Genomic DNA, 18933 nt, shown 5'->3' with positions numbered 1-18933 from the left:
CTCTAACAGAAGCACTGTTTGTATTCAAAGCCTGGCCCATTTTATGGGCTGAAATTCTTTTTTATTGTTTTTGGTGAAAGCCCAAATATAAAATCTGGTTTAGAATGGACCACAAAAAGAAAAATAAGAATTATGCATATTTAAATTATTTGCTGATTATTTCTTTTGTCCGTTAATCATTCCGACATTTTAAATTCACAAATGGTGGCTGAGAAATCAAGGTGAGTGCAGCTGATGATAAGACCAGCACCAGCAAGCAAAACAATAATTATACTTATTATTAATATCATATCTTATATAATTAATAAAATCAAAGTGTCATAATTGTATAGAAAACTAGAAAGATTTTTTGGTTTAAAATACTATATAATAGTAGTGGAATTCGTATATAGACTATAGTCAAAAGAAATTATTCAAACCCAACACCGTTGACGAAAATTTACAATCCACTCTATAAAAACATCTAAAATGTTTTTTTTTTTTGTAAATTTTAGTAAAATTGGAGACTATTAAACATAAACATAAACATGCCCTTCCTTTTATCTTCCATTTCATTATGTAAAACAAAAAACTAATGTTATACTCTTATTTCTATTAATCCCTCAATATCTCTTCTAGACTGTTCGTAAAAAAATCTGAAGGCAAGCATGCCTATTATTTGTTTTATTAGTTTCCCCCTTTTTTTATTAGATATTAGAATACAGAACATATTAGATGTAAACGATTAAATACACACTTAAAAGATAATTAATTTAATTGACAAAATATTATTTTTAAAATAAAAAAAAATATGCTTTAAAATGTAAAACTGCATATACTTTCAGTTTTTTCTTTACATATAAAATGGTACACATCCTTATAACCCTTTTATCTCTTTGGGTCTTGTTCTTCAATATCAACACCGCTCAGCACAGCAAGGGAAGGTTCGAGTGAGTATGGCGTCTTCATTATCAGCTCAATTTGTTCACTGTCAGAACTCACTTCCACGGGCTCAGGTCTCTTCTGCTTCCTTTCTCCTTCTCTTTATCCTTCAATAATACTAACAATTATCAAGAATGCGTTACCGTTAAGTGCACCGTTTTGACTTTCCCTTTTGGAAGCACCCAAATCGCTTTTGTTCGATGTAATGTATGAAAGAGATTATTTTTCACACCTTTGCCTATTAGGGGTTTTGGATTGCAAAGGTGTCAACTGTTAACAGTGATGGAAGTTTGCTACCATTTTTTCAGGGTAATTTGAGCCGAGATGTGTCAAAGGTTCAAAGGCCACGTGTGGTCTGTTGCGTTACAGGGTCACAGCTTGGTTACGGTAAAGCATTGGCATCTAGGTCGCACTATGCCTTGAGGTTCCCTGTGAGGCAACAATCTGGAGCAAGGTCAATTAGATACCGGAGCATGACATGTGTCAACGCCACAGACAATGTAAGTTTCTAATTTGAAATTTCTGGTTTGGGATTGTGTTTACTGAAAGAATAACTATGATTATTACAAGACAGTGGAGAAGCTAAAGGATAAAACCTTCAGGGTCTCTTAAACTTTACTCTCTGTTCCACTGGACGTCCTTACAAGACTGTGAAAAGAACATGGTTTTCACACTTTCTTTACAAATTTTTGAAAATAGCAAACCAAGTGAAAACAAAACAAGGTGGTATTTGTAATTATCAAAAATAGAAAATAGAAGGAGAAAACATTTTCTTAACCAAGTAGACCCTGAATAGTTTTTAAAATTTAGAACTTTTGTTGATCGAATTATCATTCAGTATTTGGATTTGTGATTGTTCATACTCACGACGCCATGTTTGGAATCATATTCAATGGTTTAATGTAAAAAAGTCTGGACAATGCTCAATATTATCTTCTGCTGTGATTAACGTGATTTTCTTGCATGCTTTTGTTTTCTTTAGGCTATTGAGCTTCAAGCCAAGGTGACAACTAAGTGTTTCTTTGACGTGGAAGTTGGCGGTGAGGCTATTGGTAGGATTGTTTTGGGTCTATTTGGAGATGATGTTCCCAAAACAGCTGAAAACTTCCGTGCTTTGTGCACAGGCAAGCAATCAAGTTTTTCTGCAGCATTTTTCTTGCTGCCGTTGGATTTCTTCTCTGAAATGGATTGTGTAACTTTGAATTTTATATATCAAGCTAAATAATCTTTTAACAGGTGAGAAAGGATATGGTTACAAAGGAAGCTCCTTCCATCGTATAATCAAAGATTTCATGATTCAGGGAGGAGACTTTACGGAAGGAAATGTGAGCTCTACTTTTTGTTTGTATGCCTGCATATATGTAGTGATGAGTGCGTTTACTTTCCAACTGACATGCCATGTATATGCATCAAAGAGGCTACTGAGTTTTATTCTCGCTTACATTGTGCTTTTATTTGCTGCAGGGAACTGGTGGAATTAGTATCTATGGTCCAAGTTTCAAAGATGAGAGTTTTGCCTGTATGTCTCTCTATTCTGGCTGGATAGTAATATTTAATTATAAATTTTTAATAGTGATTGCCTGATTGGTATTTAAAATTCAGTTTAATTAGTCTGCTTACATTTCTAGTTTCAACACTTTCTTGCAGTGAAGCATACGGGTCCTGGAGTTCTAAGCATGGCAAATGCTGGTCCTAACACCAATGGTAGTCAATTTTTCATTTGCACTGTAAAGGTGAGAGACATGTACTGCCCCTCCTGATTATTTCAAGTTAATGATAGATAAACTTCAATAAAAGTAAACTCAAAATCAAGCGTAACATCAATATCCACTGAGTGGTTGTTCATTGGAAAAGCCTCACTAGTCACTAGGGAATGTATTTATCAAGTCTTTTTCCTGATCTAAGATATGTTTTCTTCACAGATCTGGACCATTTCGTTGTGGTGTTATTTATCGTATTCAGTACTGAATTATTAAACTAAAATGCATGAATCTTTAAATTGTTGAATTTTATAAAATATTAACTGTCTTTATTTTTTATGCAGACTCCATGGCTAGACAATCGTCACGTTGTTTTTGGACATGTCATTGATGGCATGGATGTTGTGAGAACACTTGAATCCCAGGAGACGAGTAGGTTAGATGCCCCTCGGAAGCCTTGCAGAATTGTTAATTGCGGAGAACTGCCTATAGAGGGCTGATCCTTACCCGGAATTCCTTTACTTTTCATCTGATTTTGAGTTCATTTCCCAATGCTCTGATTATCCCTTATTAGTCATGTTAATGGGTTTGGATTGTCATTAGCTGCTGCCTAATTACCCATATTTTGTATGGCAAGACTCGTGCTTAATCTTTAGAACAATAATATTCTCATTTCCATTTCTTTATGCTATTGTTATTTGGGTTTACATCACATGCTCCCAACAACATGATTTACATTTTTAAGCATCACTATTAGTGGGGAGCCAACTGCTATGCACCATGGTTGGGATTGATAGATAGTAAAAATTTGCTTGTTCAAAGCAAAATCTATGCAAGGACCATGGTTTCAACTGCTTGAGATTGGATCATTTGCTGTTGATCTCCCTCAGCTTCCCATATCTCGGGTAATGCTTCTTTGATGTTATGAATGCTGTTCAGTGCATGGTCAGCTCCTGGCACCAAATCTGAGCGTCCCACCTGCCGCCAAAGTGGTAACTTGAGTTAGATATGTGCATAAATCATATAGCTATTCGATTTCTAAAATTTCCCAAGAGGAATCATGAATAATAAATTATAGCTTACAATAACCGTGTTAAGTCCAGCAGCTTTCCCACTTGCAATGTTTCTAGCACTGTCATCAAAAAACAACTGCATAGGATGGAAAAGAGAGAACAACAAATAACTATAGTAAGATGATTCCAAGACTAAATGGCCAAACTCTATAAATATAAATAAACACAAAGGCATAATTTCCATGCGTCACTTAGTTTATATAGTGTGTTTGCTTTTTTTGTTAAAACGTGCATCCGTCAATAATTTCATGTCATATAGGTTAAAATGACGCAGAAGCGACATGTAAATGCTTAAGTGATGCATGCTTATTTCTACACTATATGCTACACAAAACACATGTAATTTGATTGTACCGTTTTCCTTGGGTCTACATTTGCAATCTGAATGGCAGCTTCAATGGCTTCAACAGAGGGTTTGCAGAGGATTTGTGTCTTGTTAAAGCATCCACTCTCTACCTGGTTACAACCTTCTTTGTTCAACGAGTTACCCCATGCTAGCACGGGATTATCTGTGTGATCAGGAGGATTAAGCGTTTCAAAGCATATGACACTGTCAAAACATTCGATCAAGCCCAATCTGTTGAGCACTTGGTGTGCATGAGCTTCATCTGCATTGGTGAATATCTGAGATGACCATTTCCTAGTTAGAATTATACGGAATGCTCTCCGCTGAACAGACTAATATATAATATTTACACATACTATTTTACGCTGAGGCATGGAAAGCAGAAGGTTCCTTAACACTGGATCTGGCTTCAGTTTCCAGTATGGTAGTGTTCCATGCACGTAGGCATGAAATTCATCATTATCAAACTCATAGCCAAAGGCCTGAAATTGATACTCTAGTAAGGAAAGAACGATGAAGAGGAAACCGAGAAAAATGGTGATATTTCTCTACCTTTAGTCCTGCCATAGTTGTCCCATATTCCTTGTAGAAGTCCAGGCAAATCTTTGGTACTTCACTTTCCTCCATATGCAAGTGTTTTAACATGTACTCTGTAAACAATATTGGTTTGATTAAGGTACATATTTTGCATATTATCTTGACACTAGAGGTATTGTAATTTTCATGGTTAGTGTTTGTACCTTCTATGTTCTTCCGACATGCCAAATTGAGACCTGAGCTCAATGGGTAGAGAGTATCGTCCATATCTGTGGAAAAGTTGGAGCCATACATAAATAACACTTCCCGTTTTCCTTTAAAATTGTAAGAGGGAAATAATAGCTTGTTTGTCTCTCCGAAACTCCTCTTCTTAAATTTTCTCTTTCCAATTTATGCAGGAGAAAAACGCACTGTCACTATCCAATGTATTAAACTTTCCCTTCTTTCTTTTTCTCTCAAAATCAAATAAAATTCATCCAAATCTTGAGTTATCATTCCACACTTTCGCGTCCCTACTCTTTGTTTGATTATATCATTACCATCATAATGTTTACAGAGCTTACAAAAATTCAAAAAATAGTAAATTCACGTGCAGTTTCGTTAAATTGTACAGCTCGGGAAACATGTAAGAGCGCAGTAGTAGAGTAGCATCATTCATACCGAAAAGCAAGCAATCATACTTGAATCCAACAATCCCGCAAGAAGCATCCATCTCAAACAAATTATAATCTGCATCAACATGCAATAAATGTGTCAATTCCAATGTTCACAAAAACCCTGCTCACTAAACCATAATATGTGTGGAAATCCATTGAGAAGTAAGAAATTAAGTATGGCATGCAGAAGCAGCAACTGTTAACATCTCAGTAAACATGAAAAAATATATATGGGAGTGGATCGAAAAGCGTTAATATTATATTTTCCTTTTGCCATTTAAATTTGAAATGCAAATACATCACTTCCGGTAACTTGATGGTTTCAGTTTAAGTGAGATCGATCATAAAGGTAAACGAAACATACAAAAACAAACAAGTTTCAGAACAAGGTTACCAGAGGTGTTATAGTGTATATGTACTGAAGACTTACTTGGTTAACCAATGAAGAAGATGAAGTGAGTATATAGAGGTATATATATGATCCAAACCTCAATTTCTAGCTCAGTATAACAGGTTCCACCTAAATATAAAAACAAGAGCCTATAGTGAGTTATTTAATGTGGTCGGATACTGATAAACATCAATCATGGATGTGAACCGCATAATGAAAAAAATAATTATGAAGGCTACGCACAGGAGGAGAATCAAGGACAAGACATTAATTAGAGAACAGAATAAGAAAGTACAATAATTCGCAAAGAAACGAAACAACACTTGTGCTGTGGTGTGTTTGAAGGTAGCAGGAACAATTAATTAGGTAGTAGCACACTCACGTGAATCTATTTATACGAGAGCATGCGTGCATGAAGTTGTAGAAAGACCCGCCACCAAGTGAGAATGTGCGAGGTGACGATAAAGGGTGGAATTTTTTGCACCACTTGTAATTTTGTTGCTCTCATTCATCAAGTCCACAACTTTCAACTTAGGACTCAGTATTTTTTAATTATGATAAATATATGGTCCAATGCATGTGGCCCATGTGTGTGCTACCTCATCAAAAGCACAGTTAGGCAGCAATCAATCTTCTCCATTTATGCATATAAATTTTGTCACACGAATAGGATAATCTTTTTCTTCTTTGGATGTAGAGATGGGTGATGAAGATGAGGTTTATTCCTTTTCATGAGGAATATTATAAGCATCAACGTTGTTTTCTGTAACCCTAAGAAGCATATCAACCTCACAGTGTTTTTTACTTTATGCCTTTTGCAACCAAATCAGATACCGAAACTCCTGAGGAATTGTCCAAATGCGTGGAATTTTTCTTTCTCTTTTCTTACTTTTGTATGTACTTTCCTTCATAGACAGTTATCCACACAGAACAAATACTAAATAAAAACCCTTTTTTTTTCAATGAAAATTCAAATTTTAGTTGACTCCCTTGTAAAGATTATTCTCTTATGGAATATCTGGTTTCTGTCAGTTAAAACCTTCCGTATTTTAAGCTTATAGTTGAGTACATAAAATATGAAGATTTATAACAATGTCCAATCACTTTCAATTAAATGAAATACTTTAAAAGCAAATTGCTGATAAAAAAACCATTAAGAGAAAATTAGTAACACAGATATTATTTAAAATTGAAGTTAATGATGAATAAGTTTCCTTTTCACAATTCATCCCAAAGTACATTACTTACTAGAGAGTGTAAGATATTCGTTGATTCCCACTTAGAAGGAAAAAGAGGCTTAGGTAACATCCCATTCGTTGTGTTTTATGTATCGAGCTTAGCCAGTGATTGAGCCACACATTTTGTTCCTAAGAGCACTGACAAAAAAGATAATCTTAGGCCAAGAAAATTTGTAGCAACTGATATGAACAAAAGAAGTCTACAAGAACAACAAAACAAAAACCAAATTTTATGTAAATTATAAGAAATATTATAGTTAAAACACTTACTATATAGATAATTGACTAACATTTTTATGCTGTAGATTAGCGGTTATTTTTATTTCATCTAATGTTTAAAAAAGAGTTAGTCGTTCTTTGAATACTAAGATTTTGTCAAGATATAAAGATCACCAAAATGTATTAGTGTATTTGAATAAGACAGGTTATAGAGTTGATGGTGCTTGTAAATAAGGTTAGTCTTAGATTTTCCAAAATTAAGAGTAGATTCCATATAGATATAATAGAATAAATTAGATCTATAACTCGTTATTTTAGCTAGATGAATTCTATTTGAACTTTTTTTCAATAAAATTGGATTAAATTTAATTGAATCCACTTTGTCAATTAAATTAAATTTAGGAAGATCGAATAAATATATAAGATTATTAGGTCTATTAGATTTGGTTAGGTCAATTTGGTTTGTCATAAAATCAGACTAGCTCGTCTTGACTTGAACTCGGGTCAACTAAACTCGACATGGATTTGGTTCACTTAGCTTGACTTGGGTCGGGGTCGCCTTACCTCAACATCACCCACTATCGGACCACCCATTTATAGTTCTACGCACAAGATGTATATGCCTCGATGTGAATAATGTTGAGTTAGACTTAAAGTCCACTTCTTAATAACCTGTACCAACTTGTCTCGATCTTTGATCCAAACTAACTTATCTCGGTGTTCATTCTAGGTTGACTCGACTTGAGTCTGTATCTATGTTAACTTGGCTCGACCTTGACTCTACTTTGGCTGATTTGATTCAACCTTCATCTTAGGTTGACTTAGCACAACCTTTAACTCATATCGAATCTGCTCGACCTTTGACTCGAACTGACTTGCTTAAAACTAATTCTCAACCACTTTAGCTTGATTTAAACACACTTTGATTTTGGATTTTCAAATCTAAAAAATAGTTCAATCTAAATTCAATCTAATTCAAATTAAGTGGATTGAATTTAAAATCCAAAAATAAAGATTTGATTTTGGAAAAATCTATTTAAATAAACTTAACTAATATGGATTAGATTTCTATATATTGAATTTTACAATTTATATCTTTTGTCCATCCTTACTTATAAATAGGTGTGTAGGAATAGTGAGATCCTTTTAGGATTTATCCGGTGTTTTTTCCTTTTTCATTACAACACACACATGGTTGTTTCTTTCTATGTCTCTTTTTTTCTTGCACATCCATAAAATTCACTAATTCCAAATTATCCTTCATTAAAATTATTATAAAAAGTAAAAATATTATAAAAAGTAAAATTTATCTCTGAATTTTTTTTAATACTTACACATTGTTAATCTGAAAGATATTTCTAGAACTAAAAACATGTTTGTATTCGATGTATTCAAAATACCACTACTAAATATGAAATTTTCTTGCAAATTTGTTAAAAAATTTGTAAGAAAAGACTTTTTTCTGTTATTTTTTCTAAGAATTTTGATTGAGAGGTAATTCTTTCGTAGATAATTATTTTTTACAAAATTATAAAATTCGCAAGTATTTCCTACAAAATTTGTTGTGAAAAGTGTTTTATACAAAATATTTTACAAAAAAATTGACAGCAATTTCCTGTAAAATTTTTTTCATAACAAAATTTATAAGTATTTTCTAAAAAAAATAAAAAAGAAATTGGCAGGAAATATGAATTTGTTTAGTAGTGTACATTTTTAAACGTATAATTTAGAATGCATTTTTCGATCCAGAAATAGGATTTCAAAATCCGAAAGATATTTAAAGAAAATAATATTTTGAAATATACATTTGAAAAATATTTTCAAATTTTGAAATATGCATTCCAAAATACATTAAAAAATAGATTCCAAAATATGTATTTTGAAAAATATTTTCAAAATCAAAATAACTTTAAAATTATACAATTAAAAAAAATTATATTTCTCCCTCAAACCATTAAAAGCTTTTGCACATAATGATTTTCAAAAGGAGCTTAGTAGTACAAGCGTCCAATCAACATCCAACCATCAACGGACACTGTTGCTGGAGACATTGTAATGCGAAGACAAAGAGCCCAACCATGAACCCGAATGAGTGCAGTTTTTCTAAGTTAAAAAATCCAAATCCAGACAAAAAAGGATAAATGAAATGCAAAGATGATCCAAACACTGAAAACCATAGCCTGAGGGAAGGGAGGAGAATGATTAGGAATATAATTTGATATTTTTAATATAATTTTAGTAGGGGTAAAATTGGGTTATTAGGTTTTGTGGGGTGCAGGAAGAAACAACCCACACAAGGATAAGGTCCTATGGACCAGGCCCGAATTAGCATAGCAACCAGCCCATATCCAATCTTCTTTTAACCTATTTAGAGCCACATTCACCTAGGTGAATTCTACCCCCAAACTTATTTTCTTGGACAAGTGTGCAAAATAGTAAATTTTGATCTAAATTTCAGTCCAAAATCCTTCATCAAACACTGAATTACCCAAATTACCAAAAATAGTTTCAAAAGGGTTTTTCCCTTGCATAAAGTTAAGGACAAAGAACAGAAATATACCTGTCTTGTGTTTCATTTAAAAATAGTTATAGGACCACATAAAATTATTATTTCTAGAATGTTAGTGCTTTTAAAGTCTAAAGTTGGTTTCTATAAACAAAAACAAAAAAACAAAAAATCTAAAGTTGTAAATTGGACAACGTCCCTTGGAAAGCACACTCCAAACGACGATGATTTGTCTTGAAATATAAAATTGACAAGTCTTTAGCATATACATTTATATTATTGTTAAACTTGATAGAGCTTAACGTGTTATTTATTTAAAGTTATTAATTCAGCATTTTCATAAACATTAAATAATATCATTTAACACATTAATGAAATATAGTACAGGACTAAGTCAATGATATTGCTAAATATAATTTATTTTAAGAAAATTATGAACTTTACATATTTTAGAAACATATATTAAATAAAATGTAATTATTACAAAATCACACATGTATTTAGTCATTAAATAAATACGCTTATTAAATATGCAATATATAATTAATATTGTACACACTTTACTAATATATATCTTATGCAAATTTTATTTATTTAAAACTATATACAATTAATATTCTTTTTTGCCCATAATATATAATTAATATTACATATGTTTTATTAAGATAGCATTATCTAAATATTAAAAACATACTAACTTTAATATCTATAAATATAACATATAATTAATATTGCACTATTTAATTTACATGTTTAATACACACAATACTATTATTTAGTATATTTAATTTAATAATATTACATACAAATGTATGCATTTAATATGGTAGCTTGAAAATATCAAATACAAATAATTTAACTTCCATAAATACTATAAATTGAGAATGTAGCATTAATTAATTTGTAGGTTGAATTATAATTATATATTATCTAGTCTATATAAAATTTTATAAAATATTGATGAAATTATACATTAATAATCACTATGTTCTCAAGGTATTGTTCGTTTTGAAACGTGAATTTTTGTCACAGTTTTGTTTTTAAAAAGTATGTCAGAGGATGGAAACAAAAATAAATATTTAAACTGTATTTGACCTCAACTCTCAAACAATATGAGACTGATTGGATGATCCAAAACAATAGATTATGTAACATTATTGTTTTTTCAAAAATATTAGTACATGTATTTATTCATATGCGGTGGTAGTTGATGCCTTTACAAAGATATTTTATAAATATTTTAAAATTTTAAAAAAAATAATTATATCGTATCCATATTATTAGAAGAACTAAAAATTGATTACTTTCGATTTTACTGCCTACAACCTTTTATAGATTGCGAGTAAAAATAATAATGTATTAAGTGTTTGGTGAGCTAAGAATCTCACATGAACGGAGCCTAGAAAAGAAGAATTACAGTAAATATGTCTTATAAAACAAAAATGCTTGATAAGTATTTATTATTTTAAATTTTTTATGAGTAATGTTTAGCAATATTTTAATAAGCTTTCATATTTTTATTTTCAAGTACTCTCCACAATATATCTAAAATGCAAAAGAATTACGAGATTCACATACTACATAGTTACAATATATATATATATATATATATATATATATATATATTATGAATATTTAATTATTGAGAATATCTTTTCATATTCCAATTTATATTAATGAATGCACTTACTTGAATATTTTTTTCGTGTAATTTTTTTTTATATAGAGACTATACTGAATTCGTATAAATTCGTTATTAAAATTGATTGTAGATTCACCATTTATAAAGAAAATTATCAGAAATATTTAACATTAATAAAACTTGATTAAAATTTAAATAAAGAATAGATATATTTTTAATTTAAAATCTTAAGATAATAAATTTATAAATTTTTTATTTCAACTTAAAATCTAAATATAATAAATTTATAATTTTTTTTATTTTATATATTACTCATCTTCCTATTTTCATCTACTAGTTAAATTTACAAATAAATACCGATAAGAATATGAATGTATATATTATTCTTTTTCCTGTAGCCAAATATTTAAAAGCCGACTCTTATAAAATATTTTCTCTTGGTATATGATATGACATAACTTTATTTTCGTGTTAAATAAAAACAATTATCTTTAAAAACATTTATTTTTGCCTACAAATTAAAAAAAAAATAGTAGAAGGACTTTTATAATTAAATTTTTTAACGAAAAATTCATAAAAATATAGTAAAAATAATGCTCACAAGACATTTCATTCAAAGTGAGATACCAACTCCAATGACTTCTAAGAGATGTTATAAAGTATCACTAATTGTCATTATTAATGTTTTAGAAACTCCTTATCACGTAAATTAACTTTAGTGCATTTGGTCATAAAACGTAAATACGTCCTATTAAAGAACCGATGAATAAAGACTCCTCACTCCAGCAATCAAAATCTACTATCTTTCAAGAATTAGTTTAATAGGTTTAATAGGATTTAAACATCAAAAGTAAAACGTCAAAATAATTTAAAGTGTGAAAAGAATAATTCAGCCAAAAGTCTATTAAAGTTACCCATTACATTTTTCAACAGAATAAAATATTGATGGATGTTTAAAATAATTATTAAATATATATTTTTTTATTTTGAAATGACGACCGGAAGCATTCATCTACATTTATGAAAATTAAAAAATTGCTAAAAATATATATTTATTATGACTTTGAACTGATTTCATCGATATTTAGGAAGATTAAGAGAATATTAAATTGAGATTTCATTATTTTTAATGCTTGCAGGTAACATTCATCAATCACAAGACAGTTTCATTACTTTAATTACTTTCCAGTTATTGTCTTGAACATTCCACATTAAGGAGAAAATGGTTTGGACAAAACATCCTCACCCACTTGGCAACAAATGCAGATCATACAGCACATGGAAAATTAATTAAGACAAAAACAAAAAGGGACCGACAGAGGTATCCTTGGTGACTTACCAGCTAAACGAGATACATGTCTGATTCCGTTTTATCGGCGATAAATTAAAAGCCCTATATAACAACTTCAGCAGTAGTGTAGTGAGTAAACCAATACCCAAAACCCACACTCTGTGTTCTGTATAAACAAACCAATAATTATCACAACACAAGTGATTAACTCAGTGAGTAGATTCAGAAATGAGAATGAGGGTGCTCCTTCTGATAGTATTTACCTTTGTTTCTGTGGTTATCAATGTTAGATCTGAGTATGAGTTTTTGGACCAAAACGATGCCGTTTCAATGGCTGCAAGGCCTCTCATGGTCCCTCTCACTCTTATTCCGGGAGCTGATTCCAAAGGAGCTGGTATCTCTCTCTCTCTTTCTCTGAATGAATGAAATTATTTGTAATTTGCCTCGACAATTCTTAAAGCTAGTTCTCTGAAATGATTTGAATGCTGGCTTCACCATTAAGCCACTTTGTAAAAGATCCTCTGAACTTGGCATTGCATTTTTTTCCTTGTGCCCCCAAATGCTCTCTTTGTAATTTTTTCACTTTCTGGTTATGTAATTAGTTTACTGTCACTGAACGGGACTATGCATGTCTATGCACTAAGATAGTACTTGTACGAGTATGATGGATATAATTTTTGTGCATGCTTTTTAGGTTAATTTAGGTTAATAAAGACTGTCTCTACTGCGTGGGTTTAGATGAGAGTTTGCAAAAATAATTTTTAATGGAGTCGATTTTGCATAGTGGATTCTGATTGGAATTGATAAGTGGAGTGATTTTTATTTTTTGTTATTTTTATTCTACAAGCAAATTAATGTTAGAGCTGTATAAAAAAATGAACGCAAACATTACCTAGAGTTGCATTTTCAAGATTTGTAATAATTTTTGTCCTGAATTGCCAGTTTGTTTAGATGGAACGTTGCCTGGTTACCACTTTCATCCTGGATTTGGATCTGGGGCAAATAGTTGGCTCATTCAATTGGAGGTATGTAACAGAATATCCAGGTGTCATGACACTGAGTTTCAATCAGAATTTTAAAAATATTTTAAAGATTTTACAATTTCTTAAAAAAATTCAAATCTGTATGCAACTGTGATAATTTATCGGCATAACGCTATTATGATGTACACCTCATTAAATGTTTACCTACCCGGCTTGCTTAGGGTGGAGGATGGTGTAATACCATCAGAAGTTGTGTCTTCAGAAAAACTACTCGTCGTGGTTCCTCAAAATTCATGGAAAAGCAACTAGCATTCACAGGGATATTGAGCAACAAAGCTGAAGAAAACCCTGGTTTTTGTCTTTACCTTACAAATTCATGCATTATTTCCTTCTGAGATTACAGGATTTGCTTACTCGAGTCTTGTGTGCTCCCATTTTTACGGATATTTTCGTGTGTGCACAGATTTCTTTAACTGGAACAGAGTTAAAGTACGGTACTGTGATGGGGCATCTTTCAGTGGAGATAGTCAAGACGAGGTTAGTGAGAGTATGAAAAAGTATAATAGTATAGATTTTTCCCCTCGTATCTATATACTTATTGAAACATTCAGTCAATTGGTAGTCACTTGAAGTAAGTAAGTAAGTAGAGCTTTGCTATCTATTTTCACATCGTCTGACTCATCAATGGCAAAGAAGCAGAGTTTTGTTTCCTTGCAAGAGTGGGAGAATCACAGTTATGGTCCTAGTGTTACTTCATTCTTCCACTCATATATGCCATGTTTGCATCTCTTGAAGGCAACTTTTGTGACACAATGTTTCTTAGTGTCAAAATTGATTTGCTTTTTATGAAAGAAATAGACATACTGACATGTCTTTTTTTTTTTTTCAAATGTAGACATACTGACATACTGACACAATGTGTTACTGAATTGTGAATTTTCCAATGTGTGTTACTGAGTTGGTGGATTGCACACGGAAATATTCTGAATTTATGTTTATATTGGAATGTGAATTTGTTTCAGGCTGCACAGCTTCAATTCCGAGGACAAAAAATCTGGGAAGCTGCAATGGAGGAATTGTTGTCAAAGGGGATGAAGAAGGCCAACCAGGTTTACCATGTCCCTTTTGTCGCAATAATCAATCTTCAAAATCCATGGATGCTAATTAATTCTTTTTATCAGGCTCTTTTGTCTGGATGCTCTGCTGGTGGTCTAGCATCTATAATACACTGTGATGAGTTCCGGACCTTATTTCCTCCATCTACCAAAGTGAAATGTTTGAGTGATGCAGGGTTTTTCCTGGATGCGTAAGTTTTGTATTGTTTTATACTGCTACAACTGGCGCACATCATCAATAGAGCTTGATGTAATTGATTATCTGTTCAATAATGTAGGGTTGATGTTGCTGGGGTTCGCACAATGAGGAATCTCTTTGGAGGTGTAGTTAAGTTACAGGTAATGTTTGATGTCGTAAAAAAATGTGTAAGAAATTGAATGTAGCTTTATGGATATGTTGTTCTGAGCTCAATTTTCAAGAGTCATTTGGTTCAATCTTGCGATAACTTTCTTGTTACAGGTTTTACTTTATATTAATTTCAGAAACATGTATAAGTATGCCATTACATTGATGTTGTTGAAACTGCAGGAAGTGCAAAAAAATCTTCCAAAAAGTTGTCTCAGTGAATTGGACCCAACTTCGGTATTTTTCTATTATTTTGAATGTCTCGATAACTTGAAATTGTAAAACTTGCAAATTTTAAACATAAATTTTCTTTTTGTAGTGCTTTTTTCCTCAAAATTTGATCAACCATGTTCAGACTCCATTGTTTCTTCTCAATGCAGCTTATGATTCATGGCAGGTGATATTAACGGATACACTCTCTTGTAATTTTTTTGTTAATAAAGTGCCTGATTATATGTTTTGTATCTCTTCATTTATCCTCAAAATGCTATCGTATGGATGCTGTGATTTCTTGTTTAACTAATTTGTGGTCTATGATTTTCCTGTCACAAACGTTCCTAGTACTGTCAGGAATTTTTCTACTTCTCATTTTTTTGGTACAGGAAAAATAATTTTAATTTGGACTCTTACCAATGCCCAATCCATAGTAAAAGCTTTGGCCCTGTAGGCACGTTGAATTCAAACATCATTCAGTTAATTAGTTTTGAATGTTAGTTATTTTATGCGTAAACAAAAGTCCATAGGGTAAGCTAAGCAAGAAACATATATTCTCTGTGATTATCGATGATTACCCTGTATGTACCTGTGGCAACCTGATTAGATCTGAATTCTTTATGATATGGACTAAATCAGTCTTATTTCTTCCTTTAGGTCCAAGAAAGTTTGGTCTCTCGTTCAGCAGATCCCCATGGCTCTTGGAATGATTGTAAACATGATCGTGCACTCTGTAACTCATCTCAAATTCACATTTTCCAAGGTAACTTTGATCTCTAATGTGTATGTGAATTTATATATCTACAATCATCTGATTTCATTGAAATATAATATAATATAATATAATATATCTTTTCTCTGAATCAGACTTCAGAAATCAAATGCTAAACTACATCAAAGGCTTCTCAGGGGAACCTCGTACTGGGTTATTCATCAATTCTTGTTTTGCTCATTGCCACTCTGAATTACAAGATACTTGGTTTGCTGATGACTCTCCAGCTATCGGCAAGACGGTATGCATGCTTTAGATTTTTATGCTTCTAAAACTGTGCTGGTGGAATACATTAGAGTTTTCTAGACTAACTTTTTCTTCTAATTGGGAGTAATGAAAAGACCAGTGAGAGATCATGTATGGAGAATCCAAAAAAATTTCGTTAATACTAACTATCTTGATAGGAATTAAAAAGCATTGCATCTCTATGGTTCGATCTTGTCTTCATATGAAGCACGGATTCATTTACAATCAAACGCATGAGGCTACCATTTCTGTATAGAATAAAAAAAGTAGAATGATAAAGATTTAAAGTTATATGCGGATAAATCTTCTGGGGAGCTAGAATCATTGACTAATTACGTATTAGTTCAATATTGTTGTTTTTTCATTTTCAATCCATGTATTTCATGGTTAAACATATGACAATTTAGTCTGACCCTTTCATGAAAAGGAAAACAGTCATTCAAAATATATCTAGCCTTCATTTCATTGAAAACGCTTGTTTCGATCAGGTCTAAGACAAAGTGAAGCTAATGCCTTTGGGTGAAATTATTCACTATTTATTGTTCTTACAGAAACGTCATCTGATAAGTTGATATTTCTTTTCCTGCAGCCAGTTGCAATTTCTGTTGGACAATGGTATTTTGATCGGAAAACTGTCAAAGCTATAGACTGTCCTTACCCCTGTGACAAAACCTGCCATAATTCGGTTTTCAAGTGAGTGTAAGTTTATTGATTTTTCATGTGGCAATTTTATATTTTATCAATGTAATCATTGTAATTGCCATGTGTATGTAACATTGATCAATTGTAATGAAAATAAATATAGTTCTTCATTGAGGTTGCAATTAGTTAGATCTATCTGCTTATTAATAAGTCGAAAAGATTTCTTTCGATTAAAAACCTAAAATTAACAATTGAGCTTGTGCTTCTACTGCTACCTTTTGAATATTGTCGATATTTTTCTCGTACTAATGCCTAGCAGGGACCCCTAACCTATGCCTTAAGGGTGTTTCCCTTTTAAACTAATCACACCACCTTTCAGGCTTCCTTTAAAGTGATGGATTGATGTTTGTTTTAAAAAAAAAAAAGATTGAAACATGATTCCTGGAAACATCAATTTCCTGATAGGGTTCTACGTATGATAAACTGATATATCTCATTGTAGAAATTACGTAAATGGAATAAATTTCGGTTGCTGTATTCGTTACAAGGAGAATTCCTATGTCTCGTGCCCTGCTATAATTTTCCCTTTAGCCTCATAATCCCAGAGTAACTCACTGTTGTTAAGTCCTTTCCACCACTACCATCATGTCCTGACTGCGTAGTGACACACTAACAATGTCATCTGCAGAGGAAGAAAAACCATTCTCGTTGTCTTCCTATTTTGTCCCTTTCCAGTATAAAAAAATTGCACCCTTTGTCTTTTCTTCAATTCCACTGTGACATTGAGATTGACAATATCCTGATTTTGCAGAGCTGGTAGATCTACTGTGGTGGACTACCAGTCCTCTAGTTTGACTTTTACTTCACCCTCCTTTCCTTTCTGAATGCCATCTTTGCAATTCCTCAGTGAGACTGAAATTCTCATATTCTTCCTTTGCAGTGGTGATGACACATCTACCATGACCATGACATATTCTCGTTCCACGAGGCTGACTCGTAGTGCTAGCCTATATATTCTGAGTATTTTATTGTTATTTACTTACTCCTACTGTACTATGGTCAGTTTACCACTCCTTATTCAATCTTACATTTAAGTCACTTATGGCCGTCTATGGACATTGTCAGCTATTAGTTACACGTTAAGAGTCAGCAATAGCTGTTTTAGGACTCGAACAACCAATCTGGGTTAAGGAAGAACAACCTGCAACTATGGTGGTACCTCCTCAAATACTTGTAGCAAATTGCACAGTTCACTTTGTTCTAAAATTCAACAACTAGTTTAAAATTTACCTTTATCTTTTGTTCTAATACCATTTCATCCCCTGATTAAATTTTTCAAATTTCATTAATCTCTTGACCTCTTTATTGTGAATGTTCATCACAATCATTAATCACGCTTTCCAAACTTGGATATGTTCCCTACCATATGTTTGACTTCACGGGTATTGAATGGTTGACATATTTGTACTTGCACCAGTTTGTTGTCAGCATTGAGATACTAGTAAAGTATGGTGATGAAAAAAAAAGGTTTATGTACGAAGAAATTGAAATTTGTCCCTATTTTAAACTTTTATATATTTTTGTCCTTATTTTCAAATTTTAAAAATAAATGAATATTTTTTTTCTATTATTTTTACTCTTTTTGAAATAATTAAACAGTATTCAAGAGACGGACACTTGAACTAGAATGTTTCAATCAATGTAATCAGTTTAAATATCAATTTGAATCAAAATTTATTATAGAGATGAATTTTAATTTTACGTCTAATTTTAAGAATTAAAAATATATTTAACAAAAATATGGATGAGTAGTAGTTAAGATCATATATAAGTAGTTAGACCAGGTGGGCCTATGAAGTGGGCTGATTGAATGAGTTGGGCAAGCAGTACACCTACCCACCTTACAGAGTCCGCCAACTATGCTTCTTTTGCAAACCAATGGACCACCGGCAAGGTCCACACTGTACATTAATTCAGTTTGTTTTGCAGTCACTTTTTTAATAGAAGCATCAGCTATATTTTTTATATATATAATTCTAGATTAATTTAAAAAATTATTTTCGTAACTTATTGCAGAAATTTTTAGAGTTAGTCAA

At 31.9% G+C, this 18933-nt stretch overlaps 3 protein-coding genes across 4 annotated transcripts; 2 read left to right on the top strand and 1 right to left on the bottom strand.

Annotated features, from left to right (window-relative positions):
- Positions 1-832: 832 nt before the first annotated feature.
- Positions 833-3307, top strand: ROC4 (rotamase CYP 4). Its single transcript, XM_028071496.2, has 7 exons — positions 833-995; positions 1230-1421; positions 1904-2045; positions 2158-2246; positions 2386-2440; positions 2569-2654; positions 2966-3307. Exons 1-7 carry the CDS (start codon positions 936-938, stop codon positions 3119-3121), a joined length of 780 nt encoding a protein of 259 aa, XP_027927297.2. The 5' UTR covers positions 833-935; the 3' UTR covers positions 3122-3307.
- LOC114184192 (Haloacid dehalogenase-like hydrolase (HAD) superfamily protein) lies at positions 3267-5997 on the bottom strand. Of its 2 annotated transcripts, XM_028071469.2 has the most exons (9): positions 5920-5997; positions 5664-5753; positions 5238-5306; positions 4781-4846; positions 4593-4690; positions 4397-4522; positions 4049-4318; positions 3705-3770; positions 3267-3599 (listed from the first exon to the last, which is right to left on the bottom strand). In XM_028071469.2, exons 3-9 carry the CDS (start codon positions 5287-5289, stop codon positions 3450-3452), a joined length of 828 nt encoding a protein of 275 aa, XP_027927270.1. In that variant the 5' UTR covers positions 5290-5306; positions 5664-5753; positions 5920-5997; the 3' UTR covers positions 3267-3449. The 2 variants fall into 2 exon arrangements, with proteins under 2 accessions (XP_027927270.1, XP_027927286.1); XM_028071485.2 differs by lacking the exons at positions 5664-5753; positions 5920-5997 and adding an exon at positions 5628-5659.
- A 6583-nt stretch (positions 5998-12580) lies between these two features.
- Positions 12581-17007, top strand: LOC114175079 (Pectinacetylesterase family protein). The gene is made up of 12 exons (XM_028059838.2): positions 12581-12914; positions 13463-13545; positions 13725-13854; positions 13967-14040; positions 14526-14612; positions 14685-14809; positions 14897-14957; positions 15148-15201; positions 15284-15361; positions 15835-15940; positions 16045-16190; positions 16785-17007. Exons 1-12 carry the CDS (start codon positions 12749-12751, stop codon positions 16890-16892), a joined length of 1218 nt encoding a protein of 405 aa, XP_027915639.1. The 5' UTR covers positions 12581-12748; the 3' UTR covers positions 16893-17007.
- Positions 17008-18933: the final 1926 nt, after the last annotated feature.

Source organism: Vigna unguiculata, chromosome 1 (genome assembly GCF_037176805.1).
Source record: "Vigna unguiculata cultivar grain cowpea cultivar isolate G323 ecotype 2 chromosome 1, ASM3717680v1, whole genome shotgun sequence".
NCBI classification, from domain to species: Eukaryota; Viridiplantae; Streptophyta; class Magnoliopsida; order Fabales; family Fabaceae; genus Vigna; species Vigna unguiculata.
The sequence above is the reverse complement of the archived record's forward strand: the minus strand, read 5'-3'. Positions and strand labels throughout refer to the sequence as shown.